General features: G+C 50.9%; 10 protein-coding genes across 10 annotated transcripts; 5 read left to right on the top strand and 5 right to left on the bottom strand.

Annotated features, from left to right (window-relative positions):
- Nucleotides 1-7: 7 nt before the first annotated feature.
- TrAtP1_004140 (uncharacterized protein) lies at nt 8-3,075 on the bottom strand. Its single transcript, XM_014083759.2, has 2 exons — nt 1,192-3,075; nt 8-937 (listed from the first exon to the last, which is right to left on the bottom strand). The coding sequence occupies exons 1-2, from the start codon at nt 2,522-2,524 to the stop codon at nt 255-257; spliced, it is 2,016 nt and encodes a 671-aa protein (XP_013939234.1). The 5' UTR covers nt 2,525-3,075; the 3' UTR covers nt 8-254.
- Nucleotides 3,076-3,756: 681 nt separating this feature from the next.
- On the top strand, nt 3,757-5,449 carry TrAtP1_004139 (uncharacterized protein; the record flags this gene model as incomplete). Its single annotated transcript, XM_014083758.1, has 3 exons — nt 3,757-3,781; nt 3,843-4,732; nt 4,796-5,449. 3 exons carry the CDS (start codon nt 3,757-3,759, stop codon nt 5,447-5,449), a joined length of 1,569 nt encoding a protein of 522 aa, XP_013939233.1.
- Nucleotides 5,450-6,653: 1,204 nt separating this feature from the next.
- TrAtP1_004138 (uncharacterized protein) lies at nt 6,654-7,640 on the top strand (the record flags this gene model as incomplete). Its single annotated transcript, XM_014083757.1, has 3 exons — nt 6,654-6,740; nt 6,829-6,967; nt 7,045-7,640. The coding sequence occupies 3 exons, from the start codon at nt 6,654-6,656 to the stop codon at nt 7,638-7,640; spliced, it is 822 nt and encodes a 273-aa protein (XP_013939232.1).
- Nucleotides 7,641-9,704: 2,064 nt separating this feature from the next.
- On the top strand, nt 9,705-11,142 carry TrAtP1_004137 (uncharacterized protein; the record flags this gene model as incomplete). The annotated part of the gene is made up of 3 exons (XM_066112177.1): nt 9,705-10,120; nt 10,201-10,515; nt 10,593-11,142. The coding sequence occupies 3 exons, from the start codon at nt 9,705-9,707 to the stop codon at nt 11,140-11,142; spliced, it is 1,281 nt and encodes a 426-aa protein (XP_065968260.1).
- A 1,026-nt stretch (nt 11,143-12,168) lies between these two features.
- On the top strand, nt 12,169-14,771 carry TrAtP1_004136 (uncharacterized protein). The gene is made up of 6 exons (XM_014083756.2): nt 12,169-12,408; nt 12,544-12,610; nt 12,678-12,886; nt 13,035-13,625; nt 13,692-14,329; nt 14,410-14,771. Exons 1-6 carry the CDS (start codon nt 12,384-12,386, stop codon nt 14,500-14,502), a joined length of 1,623 nt encoding a protein of 540 aa, XP_013939231.1. The 5' UTR covers nt 12,169-12,383; the 3' UTR covers nt 14,503-14,771.
- Nucleotides 14,772-15,911, bottom strand: TrAtP1_004135 (uncharacterized protein). The gene has a single exon (XM_014083755.2). It carries the CDS (start codon nt 15,507-15,509, stop codon nt 15,048-15,050), a length of 462 nt encoding a protein of 153 aa, XP_013939230.2. The 5' UTR covers nt 15,510-15,911; the 3' UTR covers nt 14,772-15,047.
- A 1,063-nt stretch (nt 15,912-16,974) lies between these two features.
- Nucleotides 16,975-18,517, top strand: TrAtP1_004134 (uncharacterized protein; the record flags this gene model as incomplete). The annotated part of the gene is made up of 3 exons (XM_014083754.2): nt 16,975-17,029; nt 17,092-17,547; nt 17,628-18,517. The coding sequence occupies 3 exons, from the start codon at nt 16,975-16,977 to the stop codon at nt 18,515-18,517; spliced, it is 1,401 nt and encodes a 466-aa protein (XP_013939229.1).
- A 1,562-nt stretch (nt 18,518-20,079) lies between these two features.
- TrAtP1_004133 (uncharacterized protein) lies at nt 20,080-24,142 on the bottom strand (the record flags this gene model as incomplete). The annotated part of the gene is made up of 2 exons (XM_014085026.2): nt 20,080-20,298; nt 20,375-24,142. The coding sequence occupies 2 exons, from the start codon at nt 24,140-24,142 to the stop codon at nt 20,080-20,082; spliced, it is 3,987 nt and encodes a 1,328-aa protein (XP_013940501.2).
- Nucleotides 24,143-24,344: 202 nt separating this feature from the next.
- On the bottom strand, nt 24,345-25,346 carry TrAtP1_004132 (uncharacterized protein; the record flags this gene model as incomplete). Its single annotated transcript, XM_066112176.1, has 1 exon — nt 24,345-25,346. The coding sequence occupies one exon, from the start codon at nt 25,344-25,346 to the stop codon at nt 24,345-24,347; it is 1,002 nt and encodes a 333-aa protein (XP_065968259.1).
- Nucleotides 25,347-25,389: 43 nt separating this feature from the next.
- TrAtP1_004131 (uncharacterized protein) lies at nt 25,390-26,409 on the bottom strand (the record flags this gene model as incomplete). Its single annotated transcript, XM_066112175.1, has 1 exon — nt 25,390-26,409. The coding sequence occupies one exon, from the start codon at nt 26,407-26,409 to the stop codon at nt 25,390-25,392; it is 1,020 nt and encodes a 339-aa protein (XP_065968258.1).
- Between the last annotated feature and the right edge of the window lie 761 nt (nt 26,410-27,170).

Here is a 27,170-nt window from a genome sequence, read left to right as displayed (position 1 = left end):
TGACGGTGTTGAATATAGAAATCAAGACGCCATTGTCCCTTGCATTCCTAACCGTTAATTTTCTACTCAGTCGCGGGGTCTAGAGAATTCAGTATGACATACTTGCATGTATATCCCTAGTAGATCAATTAACTACGCCATTGTCCCTTGTATGCTATTCCAACTTCTGATGCCCGTAGGCTAAGGAGGGTGAATGAGTAAAATGAAAGACATGGGACAAAATCAATTACAACATGGCATCTCACAATCTACCGTCAAGGCATCTCCCATCTCCCACTCTTCCCACCATCCTTGAGCACAACCCGAAGCCCCTCGATCCTCATCCCCTTGTCCACCGCCTTGCACATGTCATACACGGTCAACGCCGCCGTCGACGCCGCAGTAAGCGCCTCCATCTCGACCCCCGTCTTCCCATCGCAGGCCACGGTGGCCCGGATCTCGATCTGCCGGCTCCCCGGGACGACCTCCAGGTCGACGCCGACCTTTGAGATGGCAATCGGGTGGCAAAGCGGGATGAGATCGGCGGTGCGCTTCGCGGCCATGATGCCGGCGACTCGGGCCACGCCCAGGACGTCACCCTTCTTCATCTGGTTCTCCTGGATCAGCCTGATGGGCGTGTCGGAGGAGAAGTGCACAGCGCAGGCGGCCGTGGCTACGCGCGACGTCACTTGCTTTTCCGAGATGTTGACCATGTGTGCTGAGCCGGAGTCGGAGACGTGTGTTAGGCGGGATGATGATGATGATGCCGTGCTTTCCTTTTCTTCCTTTCCATTTCTTAGACTGCGTGAGGTTGATAGTCGTCTCAGTTGATGAGGCAGTTGCTGAGAGCGGCTTGTTGAGATGGCTGTTGATGGTATAGTCGTAGATGAGATGGTGTTGCGACTCAGAAGATGTCGTATTCTTGGTGGCATGTTGACGAGCGTTGGCGGAATAGGATCTATCATACATTTATTACTTAGCGTATTGAAAAATCGCCAAGTATAACCAACGAGGGTGAATGAATGATAGATTTTATATCGTCGCCCAATCAAATTGCTTCTGATGCCAATCGAGATTGTGCAAGATGGCGTGGATTATATATAGAAACAACAACCATCCGCCTGATATATGATTTTTTTTTTCAAGGGGGGTATATGCTATGAAATCCTTGGTTTGCTGTGCTTTGTGTTGTTTCTGTTTCGTTTTACCCACCTATCAAGATCATTGGTCGATTCTTCATGTGCTCCAACTGACCGATACCAGCATGCTTCGCCTTCTTCCTCTTGACTGCCATTCCGATTATGTCAAGGAGCTCGGCCTCGTTTGGTGCCATGCCCAAGGGGGCGTCAGATGTACCCCTGAGGCCCTGTCGACGATTCATCTCGATTTGCTTCATGGCCTCGAATGCTTCTTCATCGATAGGTTCCCCGCTGTTGGACTTGCGCAAGATGTCTCGTAGAGATACCTCGGCGTTTCCAAAGAGACAGACCTTGAGGTTGCCGTCGCTCGTGATGCGCAGCCGATTGCAGGAGCCGCAGAAGTTATGCGTCATGCTCGTGACGAAGCCGAGACGGCCTTCAAAGCCGGGGATTTTCCAAGTCTTACTCGTGTCATTCTTCCCGTCACGGACTTTTTGCAATCCGGGATATTCGGCTCGGATCACGTCCAGCATCTCATTGTATGAGAACATCTTGCACTTGTTCCACTTGTTGCCGTCAAATGGCATGTACTCGATGAAGCGCACCTCGAGATCCTTCTCGCGAGTCAGCTCGACAAACGGGATGATTTCCCGGTCGTTGAGACCGCGCATCACAACGCAGTTGATTTTTAGCTTGATGCCTGCGCCGAGCTTGTTGAGCTCCAGGATGCGGTCGATGCTTTTCTGGACGGCGTCGAAGCCTTTTCTCCTGGTCATGATCTGGAACTGCCACGGGTCCAGGGTATCAAGGCTCAGGTTTACACCGGTGAGCCCAGACTCGATCATGCTGTCGAGTTTTCGATGCAGTGAGATGCCATTGGTGGTTATGCACAGCTGCTTGAGTCCGTACGGGCGCAAAGCGCCGAGTTGATGCATCAGAGGTAAGATGTCCCGTCGGACCGTCGGCTCTCCTCCGGTAAGTCGGATCTTGTTTACGCCTTGAGACACAAAGATGGACGACAGCATGATGATCTCTGGAGTTGTGAGGAGTTCCCTGTCCGGAGACAGTGGCACGCCCTCCTCCGGCATGCAATATACACATCGCAGGTTGCACCGCTCGGTGAGCGAGATGCGCAGATAGTCATGCTCTCGGTGGAAGGTATCGGTCAGGAACTCGGAGAAGGGCTTGGCTTCGCGGATACGCTCCCGGCGCGAAAGGATGCCCGCCGCTGGAGGAATCGTTTGTGCTGGCTGCGGTGTTGGTTGCGCAGCCTCAGCAGCCGCTGCGGTCGACGCCACATGTCTCTGAAAGGCCAGCGTGCCGGCGAGTGACCGAGAGCCTGAGACAGTTGGGGCCCGTACGAGGCCTGGAGGCAGCCTTGCTGCTACACGGCGAGTGGCCTGCATCTGGGACACAAGAGCACAATTCTTAGAGAGGCGTGTGGTGTTTGCTACATCGGGGGGGCACCTCGTTGGTGGCGAATTCAGCCAGAGGCGGTTGGTTTTATGCGCCGAGCGGTTGTGTATACCAACTGACGGTTTATTCCAAAGGCGGCCTATATGCCATGCTCCTGCAGACCAAGCAGGACAAGCTCAAGACGCCAGAAACCCGGTTGGAAGTCCAGACAGCGGGCTTCTAGGCAGATGGACCTTGGATGAAGCTCAGGAGGAGCTAAAGAGCATGTGTGAGCCAGGTGTAAGGCGTATAGGTGGCGTCTCGAGGGAGCGGATTGGTAAGCTGTTTTGTATAGTTGCGCTGCGAATGGAACCAAAAACACAAATCGTACATAGAACTAAACCCAGAACATGAAAAGAAAAGAAATCATTTAAAAGATCAAAGATTGAGTAAGAAGAGGAAGAAGCTGAGTATTGAGTTTTGCCTCCCTCCTCAAAATGCAACCATGACGATAACGCCGCGGATTGCAGAGATGAGGGGAATCTGTAGGCTAGGCCGCGTTTAGGTGCTGTTGGAGGGGAGGAATTGCGGGCGCTAGCTGGAAGCGTTTTCAAAGTTTACTGGTGCAGAGCACTAAAGAGCTCCCCGTAGGGCACCGCATCCACTGATACGGCCGAGCGCTCCCTGCTGTTCAGCAGCTATATCTGGCCAGTAGTGATGTGTCTATTCCATAGCAGGAACCTGTAAGCAGCATCCACCACACCAATATTCAACCTCAGCACTCTTTCATTCGCTCGCTCTTCCACGGGTTAATCTCAGCATCAACCCCACAGAGTTGCCGTGCACCACCACATGTGAGCGTGTTTTTGGCTTCCCGCCGGTGTTTATGCAGCTATACAGCTATACGGCTATACAGCGGCTCCTAGCGGCTCTGTTCCTCTTGCTGTCTTCATTTCGCAACCGCAAACGAGAGAAGAAAAAACCAAGACAAAGCAAATATTGCTAATTCGCTTAAACCGGTTAGGAAAACTCATTGCTCAAGTGCACACTTACAATTGGACTCACAAAGTACAAGAAGAAAGACTGCTTGGGCAAGGTACATCATTTTCTGCCCAAAAGAGCTCCTTTCGAGCATCTAGGCGTGGAAAGCCTCGGGCACAAGCGTGCCCTTCGCGTGCCCTGGCCCGGTATATCACCCGACAAACTCTATCAGACAAACTTGCAGGCAGATCACACCGGTCCAATGCATTCGGCTACAGCTTTGGAGTGTATGTAAGCGCCTCGGCGACCTCCCTTGATGCTCAAAGTGCTAATCCTGACACATTTCAGCCTCGCCCCACTGCAGGCCGAGTCCAGATGGCCGATTTATTGTCACCCTCCGAGCCTCTGGCATCATCGTCCGCTCAACTGAGACCTTGCAAGTCACTAATGCTGTGACACTCTCATTTGGATCCGGCTCCCCATTTGCCTCCACAGCCGCAAGTACCAGCTCGGCAAATGTACCTACGCTTCTGTGGGCTCCGTCGTCGACCAAGTTTCTCGTTTCTACGGCTGATCAGCTGGATGTATTTTCTGCGCTTCGCGGCTCTGAATTCCATGCAATAGTTCGCAATTACAGCTCTATTAGCGGGAAACCCTCTTTCCTCCAGTTCGGGGCTCGAGATACCGAAGTTCTAATCTGGTCGGCATCTGGCCTAAAGCTTGTGGTTCTTGACGTATGCAGCTCAGGGGTGGTCGAGATCTCGAGTCCAAAGTTCCATCAAGCCACCTCCGCGTCACGAGGGGTATCTCTTCGCCCAGGGACCGGGCATCTGGCACTACTGGCCCGCTCTGGTGGCAAAGACGTCGTGAGCCTTCATCGCCCGGCTGATCGGCAAGTGCTCAGATCATGGTGTCCGGAGACGCTGGACGCCCAGGGCCTCGAATGGACCCCTGACGGCCGCTGGCTTCTTCTCTGGGAGTCGGCTGCCCAAGGTCACCGCTTGCTTCTCTACACGGCCGATGGCCAGCATTTCCGCACCATTACAGCATCTAATCTGCTAAAGGGCCCGGATGCTGACTTGGAACTGGGCATTAAAACCTGCCAAATGAGCCCCAATGCAGAACTGTGTGCCATTGGAGACTACAGTAGAAATGTTGCCATTCTTCATACACAATCATGGAGGGCGCAACTGAGGCTGCCTCATCCTGCCACCATTGCACCAAAAGATACTCTTCAGGTGAGAGAATACACATAAGCAAAGCATATCAATTATCCTACAATACTAAGTCCCATCTTTTAGGTATGGCAAGAGCAAATCGGAGCCGAGCCTCTTCAAGGGAGAACCACCCACACCTTTGTTAGGGCCACTCAGATATTATCACCCCCCGGATCTGCCACTGAACATGGTGCCCCAGAAAATAAATTCGGTTGCTCCATGGCAGCTTTTGACTCATCTTCGACCCTCCTGGCAACGAGGCTGGACGATTCGCCGTGTACGCTGTGGATCTGGGATGTTGTTGCGGCCGAACTTAGGGCTGTGCTGATATTTCACACCACTGTTGCCTTTCAGTGGCATGTAAGCTCTCGCGAGCTCCTTCTGGTTACTTCGCAAGATCCAGCGCACCAAGGGGTGTCGTTCGTTTGGGATCCTTTATCCAATGGACCTACGCCTCTTGTGCCAGAAGTTTACCTGCCCGAAGTAAGGGCGGCGGGGAAAGCGCAGGTTGCGTGGATTAACCGCGAGTCTGAGCTGCCGGTGTTGTTTGTCTCTGATACTCAGCACTACCTTTTGTTGTCTCCGTCAGTTGCCAGTGATGGCGCCAATCCCTGGCAGCAAGCCGCCGTAAGCCACGACAGTAGTGAATTTCAATATGGTAGCCCAACATCGAATCACTACGCGATGGATGACGAAGATGAAGTTATGGATGATACCTTTTCCTTTAGAAATGTCTAAATCGCGTGCTATTTGCCATTTCAGCCAGATTTGCCAGTCTTGATATGGAAACGCGCTCTCGTTACGGGCCGTGAGTATCGAACGAGAAACATCATGCCAGCATACACATTAATGTCGGCCAACCCGCAAAACACGGACAAAAGGCATTGCGCACGCCACCTAATTCCGGTATCAGGCCCCTGCCGTGTGGCGTTCTGGGTGCCATGGGGTGCCATGGCAAGACCATGCAACGATAATTTGGTACGAGGGGTACTTCATATAGCCATGGGGTGTAAGAACAAAAGAGAGAAACATCCATGCTTCTATTTGACTCTCTTCTTTCAAGGCGATCTGGATAAAACAGTCCAAACAAGCCACTTGCCAAAAAGCGACAAGCAGAGGCATTTCCCTTGCGAAGGGCCGAATGTCGCGCTCTAGTCCAAGTCATGGAAAATCGACCTGCCGTCTCATCTACCGAGGCAGCTTACTCTGCTAATTGTCAGCTCTCTGGCCCCTGGAAGTACTAAATATCGCAAGGAGAAAACTTCATCCACGATGGCCGCATCAAAAGTTCTTGATTCTCATCCGTGAAGCATGAACATTCTCCTCGTCAAGCTGAGAAGGTCCATCTCTTTTTCATACAAACCATGAGCTGATAATAATAAAAACACTCCATAGTGTGGATGTATGATATTGCATGCACCCTGTCTTTCAAAGCTGGGGGTGTTCCCCGGCCATGTACTTGCATATAGCTCATCGTCGTGTGAGACAAGGTCCAAAGTATGATGGCATGAGGCGCATGAACAGATCGCCTTGCCGGGGTCATGAGCTATGTTTCGGCTGCCTTTTCAACGTTGTATCCGCGATTCAATGCTACATTGGCTTCTGAACCTTTTGTATTGGCTCTGAACGTAGGAGTACACAAGGAGAGTGATGTAGTGGATCAGCCACCAGGCCGCGAGAGGGTATACTCATGTGTCTGCATACATGATCGACAGCAAATCTGATCTTTCAGCATCTAACCGATAAACGGCTTCTCCCGGTATTATGTGACGAGAGTTCAGTGAACACCTCTTGGTTTAGTGTCTTGTGATCAACGGCGTCCACTTGAACGTGGATCCATATATAAATACCACGTTCTCTCCCCACGGGAAGCATCCAAGCTCCAAGCATTGTTTCTTTTCACTCCTGAGTTATACTCTTCACATATTTTCCTTGTTACAATATGGCAAATCAATATGTTTATCCAACCATACAACTAAAGGTAGAGCCGGGAGACGAAACTGGCTTTTACCACATCACCTTTTGCAATGTTAGTAGCGGAGCCGAGCACTGTATCCTCTCTTCTTCTCTTCTATTCCCAATTAGACTCTTGTCTAACGTGATTGAGGACTACCTAGTTGCCGTTCAAAGTGACATGGCAAGAGGTGAAGGCCTGGCTTTCAGAATCCTGCAGTGTCGGCTTTGTTGACATCTTTCCTGGCAGCTGTTCAGGATGGGTCTGTGTTGAGGGCAAAGAAAACTTTGAAGGAGTATTGGGTACGCCGTTGCCGAACCGGAAAGTAGTCCTCTTGATCTGGCTATTCACTGCTAACTTTTGTTTCTTCGCCGCTTAGCATACCTGAAAGCCGAGTCCTTCAAAAGTCGCTACCTCGTCTTCAGCGATAAAAACAAATCCGAACCTGACACGATTAGGCTCAGATTAGGTGGCCCAAAACCAGGATATCTGGAGAACTATTTCCGCTTCGTCGGACGGAGTCAGGATTGGACAATGCCCGCGATGTACAGCGGCCTTCAGATGCAGCAGTATGGCTCTCATTCAAATGAGCTTCTGAAAGTTGGCAATGAGGCTACTTATTCCCCGCCTACTGTTGAAAAGATGGCACTCACCGACTTATTGGCCACTTGTATTCTGGTCTGCATGGCGGCTGCATGCAAATCTCCACCGGTGCCGTGTTATCTACCGACGCTCACGATTCCTGGTCATGAGTGGACCAGATATCACGACATGAGCCCCTGCGCTCTTTGTGCCCTGTCTGATGACACGAATCTGATGCCGTCCAGTCCCTCGGAACTTGTGCTACCTGGCAGTGCCGCGGGTGATGGCGGGGACAAGGATGATACGAACGATCAGTACTACCTCGATGAGATACCAGGTAATGTGAGGGAGAGGCGTGCGCGTTCCGTGCCCCCCTCTTTTAGGTGGAAATGAGACGTCAGAGTACTTAAGAACCAGAGTGTGGCCCAATTGAAGTGGCCGCCCCTGTCTTGTTTCGCCTCTCCTCTCTTTACTTTTTGTTTGTTAACCTTTTGTTTTGAGGGTGTCGACAAGGGTTCGAGCAAACACCATTTCCTCCTTGCTTGGGCTAGACGGGCCTACGGCTCGAGACTTAGCTGGCCTTTGTTTTCCCTTTTCTTCTTTTCCACTCTACATCCCCTCTGCCCTCGCTTTTCATCGGCTAGCGAACCTATTTACTTCATTTCCCTCATTTTTCACCATTTTATAGCGACGAATACACATGATATCTATGCTCATAGTTCCTAAGAAAGTCCGCAGATGCTATTATTCCTATATCTGTCTAATATCTCTCGAGATCCTGATTACTGGCGCTGTAAACTATGGGCTTCTATAGCTATGGACTCGTGTGCATTCGCATGCAGAATCACAGCAATCTTTCCGCATCTCCTAGCGGATAACGCACCTATACAAGGGGAAACAGAAGCACCCGGATAAGGCTCTGCCTCACCGACGCAGAATAGTACTAACGTGCGGAGACCTGAAACCCTCCAAGATCAACATGTCTCTTATAAGCTTGCTCACTACGCTTACCGGGTTTTCGGGAGTGACCCGGCCCTGATCTGCGACAAGTGGCTGTCAATCAATCTTGTTGGAGGGCGTGTGCATAATAAGAGCTGAGGGGAGAGACCCATGTTGTTTGTTTTTTTGGCCGCGGTCGGTGAGCGGGCTGAAGTAGCATTGGCAGGCTCGTAATAGTGAAGACGATGGTGCTCTCTGCTGTCTTATTGGAGCGTTTACGAGCAGGCCAATGAAATCAGGGCGTCTGCCTACCTACATGTACAAGAATCAAGTTTTTTTCTGTTTTCATATATAAGCTGAACACACCTATATTATGAGACCTCAGTCAGCCACCACTTTCTTTTCTCTTCTTCTTGTTTAGACGCTGACCTGCCAAATATCTGACTCACGCAATCATTTGAGTCGGGTAGACTATTTTTGCTTTTTCAGCTCGCGCGGAACAGATGGGCTGCTACATATAAGTACTGTACATGTATACAAATAGGTGCACGTTCACTGCCGCAACATGTGATTGAGCCAGAGCGGTGATCATTAGTCCTTTGCAGTTGTGGCTTTAGGACATGCATTATCATATACTCTAAGAGCCCGAATGTCTCATTTAGTCTGTTTTACACACCTTGATGTTAGTCATTCGTATTTGTGGTGGGCGTGAAATGATGTCTACGTGTAGGTATCTGTCGTCTTTTAGTGGAGGCCAGAGCCTGATTTTCCAGCGCTCAGCTTTATCGGGCTGCCGTCGAGTGCGAGGAGCAGCGGTACCAGAAAATCAAGAAGATGTAATTGTGCTCAAGAAAAAATTGATATTGCTTTGTCCTATAATGACTTTAAAAGACACTGCCAAAGGGCTCTTTTTCTTGGCGTGAAAAGGCCATCTGCGAATAGCCACGAATGTAAGCGGATCAGTTACCATCTATACATTGATGTAATCTCGCTTCCATTTGCAGCTCTCCCTTGACTCGCTAATTAGATGAATCGTAATTCTTCCAGCCATACGCGAGAGACTGCAAGATGCAAAAGGCAGCCTCGCAGTTTCGGAGTCTCCACTTACATGTACTATTCATTGATTTGTTTTAGATGACGCACTAGCAAATGAACAGATGCGCATGGAATTGATAAGTACATGAGTAGAAAGCTATACAGCGTAGTTGCAGCAAAGTATCTGTCATTTGAAACAAAAAAAGTGCAAAAAAAGGAATAAAATATATCCCCCTAAAGAGGACTATGACTGGCCTTTATCTCGCAGAGCCACAAATCAGTGATGAAGTGAATCAATGAATTTTGCCAGTTGTTTCAAACTCAGCCGATTCACGATATTTTGAGCCGTTTGTTCCTTCTCTCTGGCACAAACAAAAGATAAACATGTTGAGGACTTGTTTTGTACCTCTCGTGGCAGTCATCATCTCGTCGAGCCAACGGTCGCCCACTATATTTAAAACTCACTGTACCGGCTTTGCCATTATGCCAAAGCACGCTTTTGACTCTCATCTCGAATCCCCGAGGGCTAAGAAGAAGAAACACGTCTCAGACAATTCGACTATAGACTTTGGCACAAAGAATATGGACAAGACAGAAAAGTCGGTTCGAGACAAGCTTCTCGCAGGCATCGCCATTGGCTTCACGAAAGCTCGGAATCAGCAGCAGCAACAAGCGGCTCAAGATACTCAAAGCTTTTATGAAGTGGCTACTTGGCAAGACTCTCTGGACAAAGAATTTCATGTGAATCCACGCATTCTTCAAAACTTGAATTCTCCATCGCAGTCCCAGAATGTGCAGATTCCAAAAGTAGAAGAAGATGAAGAGAAGTATCGGAAGCGTCATCCGAGTGAACGAAGTGACATCCTCTTAGACCACTTTGTTCGCAGAACAGACCAAAGGTAAGTCGATAAAAGCTCCCTGAGATGCGCAGAAAAGATGAAGATGAAGCCGAAAGATTCTAACATGTGTTGGCCCATAGACGACATACAAGTCGAAGAATGCAGGCAGTCATGGGGCTTTTAAACGACACTCCTTTCGTGCCTCCCGGCGTACCTCAAGCTTCAGCTCTGAATGGTCCGGGAGAAGGATTACGCCTCTTCCTGCACTCTGCTTGCCGCAAATATGGCTATAGGAAACTTGAACTGGATCTCCTTAAAATTTGGCATGTCAAGGCTTGCCACGATCTCAAGGGCGAACCGCTTGATTCTGCGCCTGTGCTCCCGACTGGGGAGAGCGAATCCCGCGCGAGCCTTGGCGCAAGAGAGGGAAGCCTTGCAATCTATCAGTCTGATGTGTAAGTATCAGCATTTTCTGGAGTTGGGCAAGCTCGAAGGGGGAAAAAAAGCTAACAGAAAGGGAAAAAAAATTTAGACCCGACGAGCACGGCCAAGTCACCACATGGATGTGGCTCAAGATTTGCAGGCCACTGAAGAGTAACGAGCAGTCGGGACACTTTATTGCACCAGATATGCCTGAGGATCAAGAAGCCTGGAACATTATTGCGATCCCAAAGTCACAAGTGACTGTGATTGAGAAAAAAGAGTTCCAAAGTGATGCTCCCAACGAAACAACAAACGGCGACGACAACGTGGAGGGCACAGAGCCGGCTGAATTGAAGAGACCATCAGTACATGTAGCCATGCGGTATAGTCGTGATGGAGTGCCAAGCATGGCATGTTCGGACGAGAAGGGCGAGGTCTATTGCGCGTGGTCCGATTTCCGTCTGGATCTCAACGAAATGCAGTGGGATAATATTCAGGGGGATATGGCGACCAATTCGTGCCTCATATATGCGTTTTCGAAGCCGGGGGTTGGATGGGTTACTGTCCCTCCTGAACAGCCTGAGCAGCCTAAACGATCAAGTGGTGGCGGCGTCCGGCTGCCTTCGAATCTGAACCAAGAAGTGCATTTGGAGGATTGATAGGGCGTATTAATAGATGGTATTTGTTTTGTTTGGGGTATGCTGGCTCTGTTGGCTTTGTAATAACTCTCTTGTTCTTCATCACTTCATTATTGAATACCGAATAGGCCCTGATAGTCACAGCCCCCCCCCACCGTGTCCCTTGAATTACCCCGAGAACTCGCTTTGACGGCTTGCTTCAAGAAGAGCCGTGGTATCGAAAACATTGTGTTTCTTAGTAATGAAGACAATCACGAGGCTCTCATCAAAACCGGCCTCCGAATCGCAATGTTCCTTCAAGCCTCTCAGCAATAACTCTTGGCTTTTGATGGAAAACTTGAGAAAGTTCGCTATGCCGTTGCAGCTGCTTCCAGGTCCGGTTATACTTTCAACCATGTATCTTTCTAAAAGATTTTATTCTTGTCTATGAATGAATCGACTTGCTTTGCCACATCATATCATCAAGTATCGCTACTAGAGTGGACATTAACACTGCCGACGAGGACGATGTGACCGAGATGATCATGTGAATCAGGCATGTCCTAGTTTAGTAGCACGTATGTTACAATCGTAGAACGCTAATGCTGGATATTCTCAGCATACTGATTCTGTTGAATTATTCTCATCTATACACGAAGTCATATATGCCTGGTTGGGTAAAGGAAGTGCTGATACAGCCTTTTGATTGGCACGACGTCGATGACAAATGTCCAGTTGAGAACTTGGGAGAGGCTAAAAGTACCGTTACTTGACAGGGGGGGTAATGGGTGATTGCCATCTGTATGTCTACCATTGTATGTTGCCACGTTGGAATATCTGTATCCTACTTGCGTCTACAAGAACAGATTCGTCAGGTATTACTTGATACTTCTCTTTTGAGTTTTGTTTATAAATGTATCCGGGATTGTTACTGATGTAGGCACCCGTATAACGTCCAACGTGGGGCAAGTCCAAGTACCGCTACTTGCTACCCCTTGGCGGGCCGGGTTAACATTGCACCAGATCCTTTTGGCCTGGAGCTTACAGCACTGCAGCCTCCCCACCAAAGGCCAGGCGTCGTGGGAACTTTTCTAGTGTGCGCCCCTCCAAACCACCGCTTCCACAACCTCAAAAGCTGCCTCGAGCCTCTGCCGGTCCCTGACTCCGAAAAGCAGCTTCTGGAGGCGTGCCGAATCTGATCCAAAGCTCCCTAGAGGTGCCATCTACGCGTCCCATCACCAAAGCCCCGTTTTATCCGCTCGCAGACAGAAACAAAGCCCACCATGCAGGCCCCTGTGTTGGTTATGAGTGTGTATACCTGACATCTACCTTGCCCATCTGCCAGAACAGCATCGCTGGCTTCGTCCCGGCAGGCGAATCGAGATGGCCCTCGGCCTTCTGCAGCTGAGGAGAGTGTTTGCAAGCTAACGCATTGTCTCGCAGACACCAATAGCGGTGAGAGGCAGACTGGAAGGAGAGCTCAGATGTCCAACATTGCTGCCGCCAAGACGTATGCTTCTGCTCCCATCTCCTCCATCAGGCTGTGCAGCCCAACTGACTCGATGCTTCCAATCTAGCGTTGCCGACATCATTCGATCATGTCTCGGACCCAAGGCCATGCTGAAGATGCTGCTCGATCCCATGGGCGGTATCGTCCTGACCAACGACGGCCACGCTATCCTCCGAGAAATCGAAGTCTCCCACCCCGCCGCCAAGAGCATGATCGAGCTCAGCCGGACACAGGACGAAGAAGTCGGCGATGGTACAACCACTGTTATTATTCTAGGTATGTTCGACTCTCTTTTTTCCCACTTCTCGCAGACGTGGCCCAACAGATATATGGGGGGAAGAAAAAAAGGGGGAAGCAGAGGAAGGAGGGGAGAAAAGGGAGGGGCAAGCTGAAGCGACAAAGAATTGATGCTGACTTGACATAGCCGGTGAAATCCTAGCCCAGGCTCTTCCTCAACTCGAGCGCAACATCCACCCCGTGGTCATCATTTCCGCTTTCAAGCGTGCGCTGAAGGATGCCATCGATATCATCGACGAGATCTCCCTGCCGATCGATGTCAACGACGACGATGCCATGGCCAAACTCATCTCCTCCTCGATCGGTACCAAGTTTGTCTCCCGATGGATGGACCAGATGTGCTCCCTTGCTCTAAAGGCCGTGCGAACCGTTACATGGGAAGCTGGCAATGGCAAGACCGAGGTGGACATTAAGCGATATGCGCGTGTCGAGAAAGTTCCTGGTGGCGAGATTGAGGACAGCAGGGTTCTGGACGGACTCATGCTCAACAAGGACATTACGCACCCCAAGATGCGCCGACGCATCGAGAACCCCCGAATCGTCCTTCTGGACTGCCCTCTGGAGTACAAGAAGGGTGAATCACAGACAAACATTGAAATCTCAAAGGAGGAAGACTGGAACCGAATTTTGCAGATTGAGGAGGAGCAGATCAAGATTATGTGCGATGCCATCTTGGCTGTTAAGCCCGACTTGGTCATTACCGAAAAGGGTGTTTCTGGTAAGTGACTCGACAGATGACCATCAGCCATCCCAAAGATGTAGCCTAAGCTAACCATTCCTTCAGATCTGGCCCAGCACTACCTAATGAAGGCCAACATCACAGCCCTTCGCCGAGTCCGTAAGACAGACAACAACAGAATAGCCCGCGCTACGGGTGCCACCATTGTCAACAGAATAGAGGACCTTCAGGAGGCAGACGTCGGTACTCGATGTGGTCTGTTTGAGATTGAGAAGATTGGTGACGAGTACTTCACTTTCCTCACCAAGTGCGAGGACCCCAAGGCCTGCACAATCTTGCTTCGTGGCCCCTCAAAGGATGTCCTCAACGAGATTGAGCGAAATCTTCAGGATGCCATGGGCGTTGCCCGAAATGTCGTGTTCCACCCTCGGTTATCACCTGGCGGTGGCGCCACCGAGATGGCCGTCTCTGTCCGACTGGCTCAGAAGGCCAAGGGCGTAGAGGGAGTCGCGCAGTGGCCGTACAAGGCTATTGCTGACGCACTAGAGGTGATTCCCAGGACGCTGGTGCAGAACGCCGGCAAGTCTCCCGTCCGTGTGTTGACCGAGCTGCGCGCCAAGCAAGCTGAGGGTAAGAGCTCATTCGGTGTCAACGGTGATACCGGCGCCATTGCGGACATGAACGAGTACGGCGTATGGGAGCCTGAGGCTATTAAGCTGCAGAGCCTAAAGACTGCTATCGAGGTATGCTTCCATGATGTCCACCCGACTCCCCTATCCCCTCGAATTAGAGCAATTCGTACTAACTCTTGTGTGACTATTAGGCCGCCTGTTTATTGCTAAGAGTAGACGATATCTGCAGTGCCAAGACGCTGCAGCAGGGTGCCGCTCCCGGAGTTGGAGGCGGTGATGAGTAACGAGCTGGAATTCTGGTATAAGAGAGGAAGAGGGGCAGATAGATACTGTCCTGAGAAGCCTTGATCTGGGCGGACGGCACGCCAGATTTGCTTGGAAAAGGCCATACCCTGTTCTAGCCCTTGGCTGGGACGGACGTGGGAGCATTTTCAGACGAATCTAAAAGGGGACCAAATTATATTTAAAAAAATAGACAATGGTATTAACTACGAGCCGCTGGAAAAAAAGAAAAGGCGACGCATAGATCTATGAAATGGCACTCTATACGGGTATCACTGCTTCTATCTAGTATATTATTACAAGTTACCACCAAACTGTCAAAAGAAACAATTTCGGAGCAACTCTCCTATTTGCTTTCCCTGCTCTTCATTTTTAGTCATCGTCGTGGATGACAAGTCCAACAGGTTCTGAGGCTGGTTTCTCAGTACCATTTCTCTCGGTTCCGTTTTCATCCTTGCTCAATTTTTCGTTTTCCTGAGAACCTCCATTTGGTGTAGCCACCGCTGATGTCTTGCTGCCGTTGCCATCGGTATCCTTTGCGTTATCGTCATTCCCCCCCGCCTCCCTTGCCCTTCTTCGCCTTTCGAGCTTTCGCCTTGTCCCTCTTCTCGCGGTTCTTCCTCGTCCTCTCCTCGTCCTTGCGATCCTTCTCCGTCTTGCCCTTTTCGAAATCGACCTGGTCGCGCTCCCTCTTGACCTCCTCGTCCATCTCCCTCAGCCGCTCATACTCTCGCCTTCGGGCCGCCTTGTAGACGTGGAACTCGCCGGAGCCGGCACCGGCGCTGGAGCCCTGGACGTTGCTAACAATCTCTGGGGGCGGGGGCCGCCGTCTGCCCCCTTCGAGGGAAGACGCTGGCGGAGGGACGCGGATCTCCTGGTCGGGTTTGGCGAAGAGGGCGTCGAGGGAGGCGGCTTGGGCGGAGCCGGGGGTGAGGGCGCGTTTCTTGGTCGGGCGCTTGGAGCGAGGGTCGGCGGAGGTGGGGATGGATTCGGGGCCTTCGGCAGACATGGCGGATGAGAGTAGTCGATGTTCAAGGATTGTTAGTTGTGGTTTGTAGTTTGTAGTTGTGGTGTAGAGGAGTTGAGTTCTGCGTGGACGTCGAATGCGATTGCGACGCGATATGCGACAGAAGAGAGAGATGAATGAGCGCGAGAGAATGGAAGAACAAGAGAAAAGTATTTTGCTCAATGCAGTATAATGGCAGAAGATGGATGCACACAGAGCCGAAGAATGAATTGGCACTGCAGGCCGTAGAGCCAATGTCGAATTTGCCCTTGAGCGTCGGAGCTTTACAGAGTCATCAACGCTTGGATTTGAGGCTGCGCTGCCAAAAATTATTCGGCAGCGTTCAAATACATACTGTACCAAACCGTATAAGCCTTAGCAGGCTGCAGCCGCCGCCAGCAGGGCACTAAACCAAGTGCAGCAGCAGCAGCCTTAAACCGGGGACTGGAGGGGCCATTTTACAAGTTTACGGTAGCATTGACTGATTTGCTTAGATGCGATGCGATGCCATAAGCCGAGATCTGGGCGATTGTGCGTTGCCTGAACGGGGATAGAAGTGGTGACAAATACACATGGCATCGGAACAAGCTCGAGAGAGAAAGAGTCGCCTCTATGTTCTGACTAGAGGCATTCTTTCTTTGGAAGAATTCATTGCCAATCAACATGGGACGCGAGTTTAGCGATTGGATGACATCTTAAAAGGCCCCGAAACTTTGCATCCAAAATGTTCTGGCAGGCTAAAGTCAAGCAGAGGCTACAGTGGCGGAATGGCTCAGGCTGCGCCACACGCTCTTTGCTTGCTCTTCACTGTTTAGCAGCGTTGTTGCTTTCTAATCCAGCCATTCGGTTCTATCGCCCTGAGTTGAAGGTTTCAAGGAGCTCGGCTAGGAGACCATGCAGTTGTCTTCTCTCCACTATGAGGCAAACTCAGGCCAGGTGCTCTACTGGCACATGTTCAGCAGGCTTTGCTAGCCCTGTGCTCCAAGTTGTACTTTTGTAGAGTTGATGAATCACTGTAAAACGGGGATCGCTACGTGTATCCTTGTACCTATTATAAGCCGCCACTCGCACCTTACTGCCATGGCGCCTCCAACGTAACCTTCATAATTTACAACCTTCCACCCATCGATATCCGTCTCCTGCTTTTTTCCATCTCTATTCTTCATCATTCACGGCTCACCCAAGATACGGGCGTCCATCTTGTCGACTCCCCTCAGTCTTCATCCTTTCATCTCTCTGTCTCTCTGAGCCGCCCGATTTCGGGACAGGGGGTGTTTTGGCTCCGGCAGTTGAAACGCAGCAGCGACCAGAATATCATCCCACCAGCAGGCCTGCCAAACGCACCAGCGGCCCCCACCACCGGACCGGCAGCCTATTAGTATCTGCTTATTCCGTTGATCGATCGATCGATTTGGTTTCCCATCTTGAGCCTCAGCATCTCAAGCCGCACGTGCGCAGAGCTCCCACCATGGCCAAGCCGCGATTGATCATCCTCATCCGCCATGCCCAGTCCGAGGGCAACAGTACGTCGTCATTCAGCTTCCGTCTGCATCTCCCCTCCTGCTGACCTGACCGCCCGTGCCAGAGAACCGCGACATCCACCAGACAATCCCCGATCACCGTGTCAAGCTCACGCAGGATGGCTGGGCCCAGGCCCATGAAGCCGGCCGCCGCCTGCGCAAGCTGCTCCGGCCAGACGACACCCTCCACTTCTTCACGTCGCCGTATCGCCGCACACGAGAGACCACCGAGGGCATCTTGTCCACCTTGACCTCGGACGATCCCGGGCCCTCGCCGTACCGCCGGTCCAACATCAAAGTCTACGAGGAGCCCCGTTTGCGCGAGCAAGATTTTGGGAATTTCCAGCCATGTAGCGCTGAAATGGAGCGCATGTGGCAGGAGAGAGCCGACTATGGCCACTTCTTCTATCGTATACCCAACGGAGAGAGCGCTGCAGATGCCTACGACCGTGTTAGTGGCTTCAACGAGAGCTTGTGGCGTCAGTTTGGAGAAGATGACTTTGCCAGCGTATGCGTCTTGGGTGAGTTTTCATTCTGGCGTCCCCAAATTGGGACTTTTTTTTTTTCTACGCATCATCGCAGTACTAACTCGATTGTTCAGTCACTCATGGCCTCATGTCCCGTGTTTTCCTCATGAAGTGGTATCATTTCTCGGTCGAGTATTTCGAGGACCTTCGAAATGTGAATCACTGCGAGTTTCTCATTATGCGCAAGCAAGACAATAGCAAATATCTCTTGGAGAACAATTTGCGTACCTGGTCAGAACTGCGTAGAGAACGCGAAGAACAGCAAATCAAGGAAAAAGAGAAGGAGAAGGGCGTAGAAGGCAAGGCCGACAAGGCTGACAAAGGCGCCAAGGACGAGGTCAAATTGGCGCAGACCAGGAGCTTTGTTGTTACACGTCGTTGGGGAGGCTGTCCCAATGGCTGTAATCATGCTGCTCATTATGAGAGCCATCGAGCGCCAGAAAACCTGCCGCAGCAAGTTGAAAAGACTACCCATGGCAGTAGTGGCACAAATCTGGCCATAAGGAGATTACAACGACATAAATCGACCAATGGCTCCGATGAAGGGGACGCAGACGGCGAAGAATCGTCAAAGGAAATTCCAAGAGAAAAGAAGAAGAAGGTTCACATTGATTTGGCGCGGGCCATTGATGGGACCGTCTCTTCTCCTGACGGCACGCCCTCCTTCATCACGGCAGAGGACCGCATACGCCACATCAAAGCCACCCACATGCATATTGGCCGAGATGGTGGTGGTACATATTCAGGCCATCCCTCTATTGCAGGAAGCGATTCTGATGCTTCAGATGGCGAGACCACACGCCGTCGCATGGGCTCCATAGATTCTCGCACCCATCCCGGTACGGGACTGGCCAATCGCCTTGGAGATGAACCTGAACCACACAGCAGTGCCGCAGACCCCAAGTTGGAAGATTTAGATCAGGCTGAGAAAGAGGACAGAAGCATCAGAGGAAGCGTATACTGAAAAGGTGAAGGGAGGATATGAGACAACTTCCTTGAATAAGCGCAACAGACGAAGCGATATCAACATTTGTTTTCTTTCTTTCTTTTTTGTTGGATACCACTATATAGACCGGATTTCCTGGCTGTATAAATGAAAATAAAAGCGTTGGGCTGCACTGAGTTTGATTGTTTTATGAAATATTGTGTTCACCTTTGATGTCTTTTTGAGAAGCTTTGCCTCTATATAGAGCTCTATGAATGTGACTGGACTGGATGACGCCGGTTACTTATTTGATCCTCACCATTGACAAAACATGATTTCTTTTTCCAATTCGAGGCTTCAGCCAGCTATCTTTTTTGTTACTAACACTTTGCTAAAACAACTCTTATTACTTTCCCTTATAATCCACTGAGTACTTAGTTGTTCTATATTAGCTTGTCAGAGAAGAAAATAAACATGTGGGAATACGCAGAGATCGAATTTCCTTGGTCGATCCCAATCCTTTTTTTCCCCCCTTTGTTTTTGTTTTTGTATTCCTCCTTGACCCGTCCCATCTGTTCATCCCATACCTTTTCCAAGCCAACCCAAAATCCCATCACAATTAGAAATTGAAGAAAAATAATAATAGGCCCTACCCTCATTCTTTTCTCTCCTTTTTTCCGTATTGAAAGCAAAAAAAAGGCCACAATGATTAGATGATTATGTTAGTGCACAAACCCAAATCAAGCAACACCACACAACATAGCACAACATAACACAACACAACACACACGCCGACAAGGCTAAAAAGAAGAAAGTTGAAGAGGACGAAGAAGAAAATGAATGGGTGGGAAAAAAGGAGAATTTGGGGATCGAGGCTAAATAAACCCCATAATATCAACAGAGTAAGTAGTAAAGAAGACATCAAAAAAAAAAAAAAACACGCAGCCATTTTTGCACGCCAGAGCTGTCGCTGCGACCCTACATGCCTCGCTTGCCTCGAGCATATAAAACAAATCAGGCTCCATCCATTCCTAAGTCCTTTATGTAAACATATGCCTTTGTCTTTGCCTAGCCTTTGCCCTAAAAAATGCCTCCCTAGTCTTTGCCTCTGTCTTGCCATTCTGATGCTCAGCGCTAAGAACAGGGTGAGGGAAAAGCAGCTAAAAAGAAAACAACATGGAATAAAAAATACCAAACAGCGAAACATAAACCCCTTTCCGTCTTGCCATCTCGACCTCATGAGTACCGTAGAAATTGTTTCGGGTGATCAAAAACATGTTGAAAGAATCCCCAAGGCATGGTGGTGCTTGCTGTATAATGTGGTATCACAAAATTGCCTGGCTCTTCGGGTTCCATCCAGCCTAATTATGAAGAGCCAGAAAAGAAAGGAAGGGAGAAGAAGAAGAGCTAGGGGGCAAAAAATGAAATATTTCGCCAGTACACCCTCTAAAAAGCCACCAATCACCGTCAATAAAAAGAAAGGGGGGGGGAGGGGGTCCCTTGACTCTTCATTGTAGTAGAATGAAGTCAGAGGTGAACCAAGTTTATAAGAAGTAAGAGAAAAAAGAAAGATAAGGTCATCCAACAGCAAGCTGTTATGATCAGAAAAATCGCGCCATAGCTCTGCTGAGATCAATAAAGTCCACAGGCTTCGTCACGTAATCGCTGAATCCAGCTGCAATGCACTTCTCTTGGACATCCGACATGACGTTTGCAGAAAGGGCAATGATGGGCATCGCTGGATAATTACCCAACAATTCCCACTCGCGAAGTTCGCGGCAGGCCTGGTAGCCATCTTTGCGTGGCATATGTAGATCACACTGCGTCATGTGTTAGCCAAAGAGAAAAATCATACAATCACAAAAGAGAAATTGAAAAAGAGTTTATCAAGCTTACCAGTATGAGAGAGTAATAGCTATGCGGCCTCGATAAGGCTCGATCTAAACACTCCTCTCCGTCCACTGCAATGTCCACATCGAGGCCAACTTTCTTGAGGAATTTCATCATCACTTTCTGGTTGACTGGATTATCTTCCACCAGGAGAATTCGGTAGCCCTTATTGCCCATACGCTTTTGAAGATCCAAGGAGCTGGCCTTTTGGCTCTCCAGCATCTGCTGCGCGGTGGATCTATTCCAGTCCGTGCTCAAATCCCGTATCTTGTCTGGATCGAAGATGACAGCAAAGCGTGACGGTTTGACAGGCTTATAGATGAAATTGACCAGCTTCTCTGAAAAGAGTTTCTCATATTTGGTTCCAGATGCGTATCTCATCACAGCCTGGCGCTGAACGGAGTCTGAAAGGATCAAAATCATTGTGCTGTCCATCTTTTGAGATTTGGTGATTTGATCCATGACACTGATGACTGCCTCTGCTTCGCCTAGATTGATGACAATATGAGAGAACCGGATTGGGTCATCGCCTCCGATGAACTTTTCGGCCTCTTCGACGCTGCCGACAGCAGTTATTTGATGAGGCACATCCTTTGGTAGGGTCATCTCAATGTGCTGTGCAGTAGCTTCGCGACTGTGTGTCTGGGGGCAAATAATCAGTATCAGATACATTGGCGGGCGGAACGCCTCAGATGGGAGCTTCTCTGGCGTCACGCTTCGTGTTACTGAGCTGCGATCGGATGGCATCTCAAGCTTCATTTGCGACAGGTCTTGGCCGCTGGCTTTAGCAGCCTCGCTAAAACGAGCCAGTCCCGTGTTCATCGACGTTATCGACGACCTATCCGTAATGAGCGATTGGCCAGAGTGGGCAGACTGGCTGGAGCTCCCAGTTGAGTCACCTCCAGGGGAAACGAATTCCACATTCGCAAGGCCGGCTTCGTCTCCGCCATGCGCGTGCTGAGTCGGAATAAAAGTCACCGTGGGATCGCTAGGCCGTTCAGTTTCATCTGCTGCTGCTGCCGCCGAAGGTACAGCAGTCGCTGTTGAGCCGGGGCTGCTGGGCACCGGAGGCTGATCTTCGATTGTAGGTAGCGCGCAACGGGTTGTGAATGTGAACGTTGAACCCTTGCCCATGACAGCCGTTCCCTCCATCTTGCCCCCATGAAGCTCAACAAGCTGCCTCGAGATAACTAGGCCAAGTCCACTGCCGCCGTGCTGTCTGGTACTGCTCTCGTCGATCTGACTAAAAGGCTTGAATATGAGAGCCTTTTCCTCCTCTGAGAAGCCCCGACCGGTATCGGTTATAATGAATTCGAGCATGATTTCGTTTTGTCCCACCTTTCCGTCATCACCAGAATATACTTTGCATTGGCTGAAAACTTCGCCTTCTGATGTGAATTTGATAGCATTTCCAATGACATTTAGCAGAACCTGACGAATTCGAACTTTATCTCCCTTTACCCACGTCGGGACATTTGCATCAACGAGATAATTGAGCTCAAGTCGCTTCGCAATGGCCATGGTCGAGACAAGTTCATTGACATCCTCGATCAGCGAACGAGTGTGGAACCATTCGTACCGCAGCTTCATCATTCCGGCATCCACTTTGGACAAATCCAGAATGTCGTTGATAATCATAATCAGGCTGTTTGCACTCGTCTGGATGGTATTGGTGTAGTCGCGCTGCTCTTCATTGAGTGTCGTTTCCTGTAAAAAGCTCACCATGCCCGATATTCCGATAAGCGGAGTACGAATCTCATGAGACATGTTACTCAAGAATCGGCCTTTTGATTCCATAGCCTCTTTCAGCTTCGCCTCAAGGAGCTTGTGATCATTGATATCGGTGGCAGAACCAAAGTAAGAGCTTGCGCCGCTGCCAAAATCGATGGTATCGATCTCAACACAACGAATAAGATGCCACCGATATTCTCCTGTTTTGGAGCGCAATCGGACTTCTGTTGTGTATGATGGCCGGCCGTTCGAGTCAGTCCCGACTTTGATGACGCCTTTTCTGGCCAATTCTGCCAGGTCAGAATTGGCAAGTTGATAGCCTGTCTCTTTATTGGAATTGATTTGCTGACTTGGTGCGCGTTCATGGCCTTGAGGCTCTTTTGGCCGTTCCTTTGCCGCGCCTGTGGGTGTGTTGTCACTCGATCCATAGCTACCGGCGTTACCCTTTCGATTGGATGACTGCGCTGACTGTGAAGAGGGGATGCGGCATCTAGCCAAGTCTTCTGGGTGAACAAAATCCATGAAGCCCAGACGCAGTGCATCTTCAAAACTCTGGCCAGTATAAGACAGCCATTGTTCGTTTGCAAAAGTCACGCCATCCTCCTCTGTAGCAGTGAAAATAATCTGCGGTATCAGATTTGCCAAGAGGCGGTGCTTCGCTTCTGAGGCCTCGACTTCCTGCTGGCGCGCCGCTTTTATCTCGGCGATGCGCTGCTCATGGATATCCAGATAAGACCCTAGGAATTGCACAACGGCTCCTCGCTTGTCCTTGGAAGCTACAGCACGAGCGTAGAACCACCGGTAGACACCATCGAATCTCTTGATTCTCACAGTGCTGGAAAATTGCTCGCCGGTCCGCAGCGAGCGACTCCAAGCAGCGAGATACTCATCGCGTTCATCTGGGTGAATGCTGCCCCATGGATCCGCAGACAAATCTGCCACTGTCTGCCCTCGGTATGACAGGTAACGGCTGTTTACCCAGACGATCTCGCCCGTCTGTGGCAGCGCAACGAAGACTTGGGCGGGTAGCGAGTCAAGAATGAGGCCCTTTAGTTTATCAGACGGCGGCGGCATGTCTGCAGCCGAAGCAATGAATGAATTGCTTCTTTGTAAACTGGTTGCACTAGATGCTAACGTGGGCCGGCTAAGCAGACTAGAACCAGGAGGTAGAGACTGGAAAGTCGAAGCAAAGTCCGCACCGTAGCTGTGAAGCCGGGAATGGCCTGTTTTATACGGGCCCTGCTCGAATTTTGACGATTCAGGAAACCTATCGGCCAACAAGGGGTCAAGATCAACGCTACCATCCAGACTGTTCTGAGAATGGACGTCCTTTTGGTTGAGTTCCTCCGAGCTACCAGTGTGTGTGTCCGCCAACTCGTCACTGTCAACCGTGGCAGCTTGAGAGGTCTGGGGAACTTTGCTGCCGGATAAGCGAGAGGGCCGCACATCTCCAGAAGGATCATCTTTCGACCCAGTCCGAGATCGCTGTGAACCTTGTCTCGCAAGTTTACTGCTGAAATAGCCGCCTGAGGACTGAGAGACTCCTGCGGGGCTCGCCGCGTGCTGACGCTTTTCGGCAAGATAGACTCCAGCGCCGGGTTCCCATCCAGGAGTTCCAATCGGAGAGCCAGTGGCACTCTTGGAGATGCCAGAGTAGTCACTAGGGCTCGTAATGCTCCCAGCCAAGGACTGCTGCAAAGCAGCAGTCTCTTCTGCTGCGAGAAATGCGGAGCTTTCCATGGGCTGTCCGTACGCTGAAACCGCGCCAAATCCAGCAGTGGATGGTCTTCTTCGTTTGAGACCGGCAAGTTCTGTCTCAAGATGGGTATAGTGTCGGCATTGCGAAAAAGATGTGGCAAGGTGCGGCGCAAAATGCTCTAATGAGTGGCGCAGGTTGGAGGGGTACGGAATAACAGGGCTAAGGATGGATAAGATGGCAATTGGAGGAGGTTTATCTTTCTTCTGGCTCTCAAACTCCGTAGAGCGTTGGTGGTGTGTACTCTCGGGCGACTGGCTGCTTCGCGACTGTGACTTCTGGTGCATTGTCGTAGCGTCGAGCCTGAAAGAACGCGGTTGCAATCTGGAGAAAACGACGTTGAAAAGAGGAATGTGCAGAACCGTCCAAGAGTGATCAACACCGATAGCTTCGGGAGGTCGCATGGTGGTATAATCTGTGGGCGTGGGGTCGGGATTAAATGATTCTTCATCAACGGTGGCGTCCGTGAAGAAGGGGTTTTCCTTTGGGTCAGGCCTGACTGCGGGTGACGGGGCTGGAGATTGTGACCATGGCGAGGGGGGGAGCCTGTTCGTACTCCTCATACTTTGGCGTTGGTGGTCTCGGGCTGTCGTCGTCCAATATCGTGTCGCCGAAATGAACCTTGGTCCTGGGGGACGCACGAGCACCAGTCGGACCGGCAAAGATGGACGACAGTTTGGTCGCAGAGTCTGACCGCTTATTCTTGGGTTTCCGCGGCAGCTCGTGGCCAGGTGTCCTGGGGCCAGATTTCAAAACACTGGCTTGCCCTAGTGATGAAGGAGTCGGGGCTGTCGGAGCTGCCGGGGCCAAGTAGGGATAGTTTCTTGTTAGGGCAACAGGCCGCCCGCGTTCCAATACTCTCATGATGCCAGTGTGGTCAATGAGGGGGTCAGCTTCATAGTCAAGAGCCTGAAGGACGGGAAGGACTCTGCCCTGGCCAGTGTATTTGGGCACCAGAGGCGCCTCCCAGCTAGGGATTGGCTGCTGTTGCTGTTGCTCTTCCTCAAGACAGTCATGCTGCTCTAGAGTGCTTTTATTAAGCTTTGTGTGATCATTGTCTCGTTCCGCTGCAGTCTGGATGGATGGGAAATGGGTTTGGCTCCTCAAGTAGCTGGGCCGCTGAGGGGCCATCGTTGGCCCACCTTGCGACCTTTCCTTGTTCTCTTCAAAGGTGGTGAACGAGTGCCGACTAGCAAACGCAGGCCGCTGTGGTCCGTCTAATGGCGTCCCAATGGCGGACTCAGCAAGAGTATCATCGATGGCCTCATTTTCCGTGCTCTGCATGACGCTAGTCCCCCTCGCCAGGTACTCCAGACTTAGATCGTCTTGTTCATGTTCGTTGTATGTGGCCTTTTGCCCCCACGGGACGTTTTCAATGTCGGTAGTGTCGGCGGGGACTGCTAATGTCACACGCTCAGCCTTGTATACTTCTCGCATAACCTGGACGACGGTGCTCCACCAGGCTTCGAGACCTGGCTCGGCGGATAGCATTAACGAGAGATCATAGAGGTTGGGAGTAGGAAAGTCAAAAATCTCAAAAGTCTCGGGCTGCGGGGTGCCTCCTGGTTGAAAGGTCAAAGTCGAAGCGGGGGGTCGATGTCTCTGATAGGACTCTATCGAGCACGCCGCGTTGCTCAAATGCCAAAGTTTGGGAGAAGCGAGAAGAGCCCGCATGGGGAGCAGACGATTGAGGGAGGCTTGAGTGGCCAAAACTTTCAGGTGGCAGAGTCATCCGAGGAAAAGGATAGGAGGGGGTGCTGGCAACAGGCGCTGGGGTGGTGCCCCCTCGAATTGTGTTTCCAGATTCAGTCGATGTAGAAGTGAAGACTGAAGTCGGATAGGGAGAGTTCAATACTGCATCTTCGAGAATGGGTGCTACACGGGCCTTGTCGGGCAAGCCCAGATGCAGTTCCTGGGCGGAGACGTCCCGATGCTCCAGATCGCGGATCAGCTTTTCCCGGTATTCAACAAGCTGCTTCTTCGGTCCACCGGCGGCTGGCAGCTCGTCTTCTGCAGATCCATTAATTACAGAGGAAACAAAGGCAGCGGAGGACGCAGCATTGTGGCTGTCGTCTACCGCATGGATATCAATATCGGCATCGACATCGACACGGTCCTGGCGGTCATCACCGGCACCTCGACCATTCACGTCAGTCGTACGCCGCGGGAAGAAAGGTCTAGAAGAAGTGGAAGAGACCGAGTCCTCAGGGGGGTTTAGGGAAGAGAATGGGTAACTAGAGCGGCGTCCTGCCATTGCGCTTTGGGCACGGGCATGGGCATCTCGATCTTGTGTGGTGCTGGCCGTCACTTGTCCATTTCTCGCAGCGGTCGGGTCGGGAGTGTCAACGGTCCAATGAGCAAAGGATGTGGTGGGCAGCTCCAGTTGCTGCGTCCAGGAGGTTGTCGAGGTGGGAGACGGAGCCTCAGCTTCGGTTGCGGTTGCAGTTTCGGTTGCTGTTGCTGTTGCTGTAGCGGTTGAAGTAGAAGAGGCCGGGGTTGAGAGAGAGGGCGAGAATAGGGCTCTCTTTTCGGCCGAGTAGCTCTGGCGTGGCATGCCTCATGCCTCTTCTCGCAGAAGAGGAATGGCGGTGGATCTCTGAAAGGTCAGGTCGGCAAGTGGGATGCCGCATACGCTGGACAGGGCGGCAGCATCCAAAGCGCAGGATATGCTCAGAAGATCTCGGCAGCGGCCACTGAACTGGTAGATTGAGAAAGGGCGACAAGGCAATAGCGGAGATCGGTCTGGCTGGTGGTGTCTCGCCTCTGTCTTTGCCCCAGTCTGTTCGTGTCGGCCTCTGCTTCTTGGTCGCGGTCTTGATCTCGATTTCGTTGTCTCTTTCTCGCTTTGGTCTCTCAACTTTCTCACTTACTTGTCTTCTCGCTTTGGATGTTTAAATCGTGTTTCTTTCTCTTTTTTGCCTTTTGTTTTCTCTCTGTGCCCTCTGTCCTTGTTTCCTTTTCTTCTTTCTTTTTTAGTCTCCTCCTTCAGTATCGCCCTTTGTGCCTCGCTACGCTGGACAAAACGGTGGTTGTGTGGAGTTGAGGTTGAGTGCGGGAAAAGGACAGTGGTGGTTGTGCCTCCCTGTAGGCCGTAGGGCCTCCTCACACGTCAGAGCAGTGCGTAAGTACAGTACGGTACAGCGAGTGAGTGAGAGCAGGGGGGGGTGGGCAAAACGAGGGGCCAGCTGGACGGGATAGACGCTGCGGCGCGGCTGCCGGCTCCAGCAGCGCTAGAATCAGAGGCTCTCGGGGGGCAGCAAGAGCACAGGTCTGGGCCTGCAGACGCTGCACGGCGCAGGAAAAAGCAGACTGCGA

Source organism: Trichoderma atroviride, chromosome 2 (assembly GCF_020647795.1).
Source record: "Trichoderma atroviride chromosome 2, complete sequence".
Classification (NCBI taxonomy): domain Eukaryota; kingdom Fungi; phylum Ascomycota; class Sordariomycetes; order Hypocreales; family Hypocreaceae; genus Trichoderma; species Trichoderma atroviride.
This window is presented reverse-complemented; position numbering and strand designations above follow the sequence as displayed.

Coding starts and splice junctions, on each gene's coding strand:
- TrAtP1_004136 (XM_014083756.2), top strand. CDS start 12,384: ATGCAGGCCCCTGTGTTGGTTATGA. Junction 12,887..13,034: donor AACCACTGTTATTATTCTAG/GTATGTTCGACT, acceptor GACTTGACATAG/CCGGTGAAATCCTAGCCCAG. Junction 13,626..13,691: donor TACCGAAAAGGGTGTTTCTG/GTAAGTGACTCG, acceptor CCATTCCTTCAG/ATCTGGCCCAGCACTACCTA.
- TrAtP1_004140 (XM_014083759.2), bottom strand. CDS start 2,524: ATGCAGGCCACTCGCCGTGTAGCAGCAAGGCTGCCTCCAGGCCTCGTA. Junction 938..1,191: donor TCGACCAATGATCTTGATAG/GTGGGTAAAACG, acceptor AATGTATGATAG/ATCCTATTCCGCCAACGCTC.
- TrAtP1_004135 (XM_014083755.2), bottom strand. CDS start 15,509: ATGTCTGCCGAAGGCCCCGAATCCATCCCCACCTCCGCCGACCCTCGC.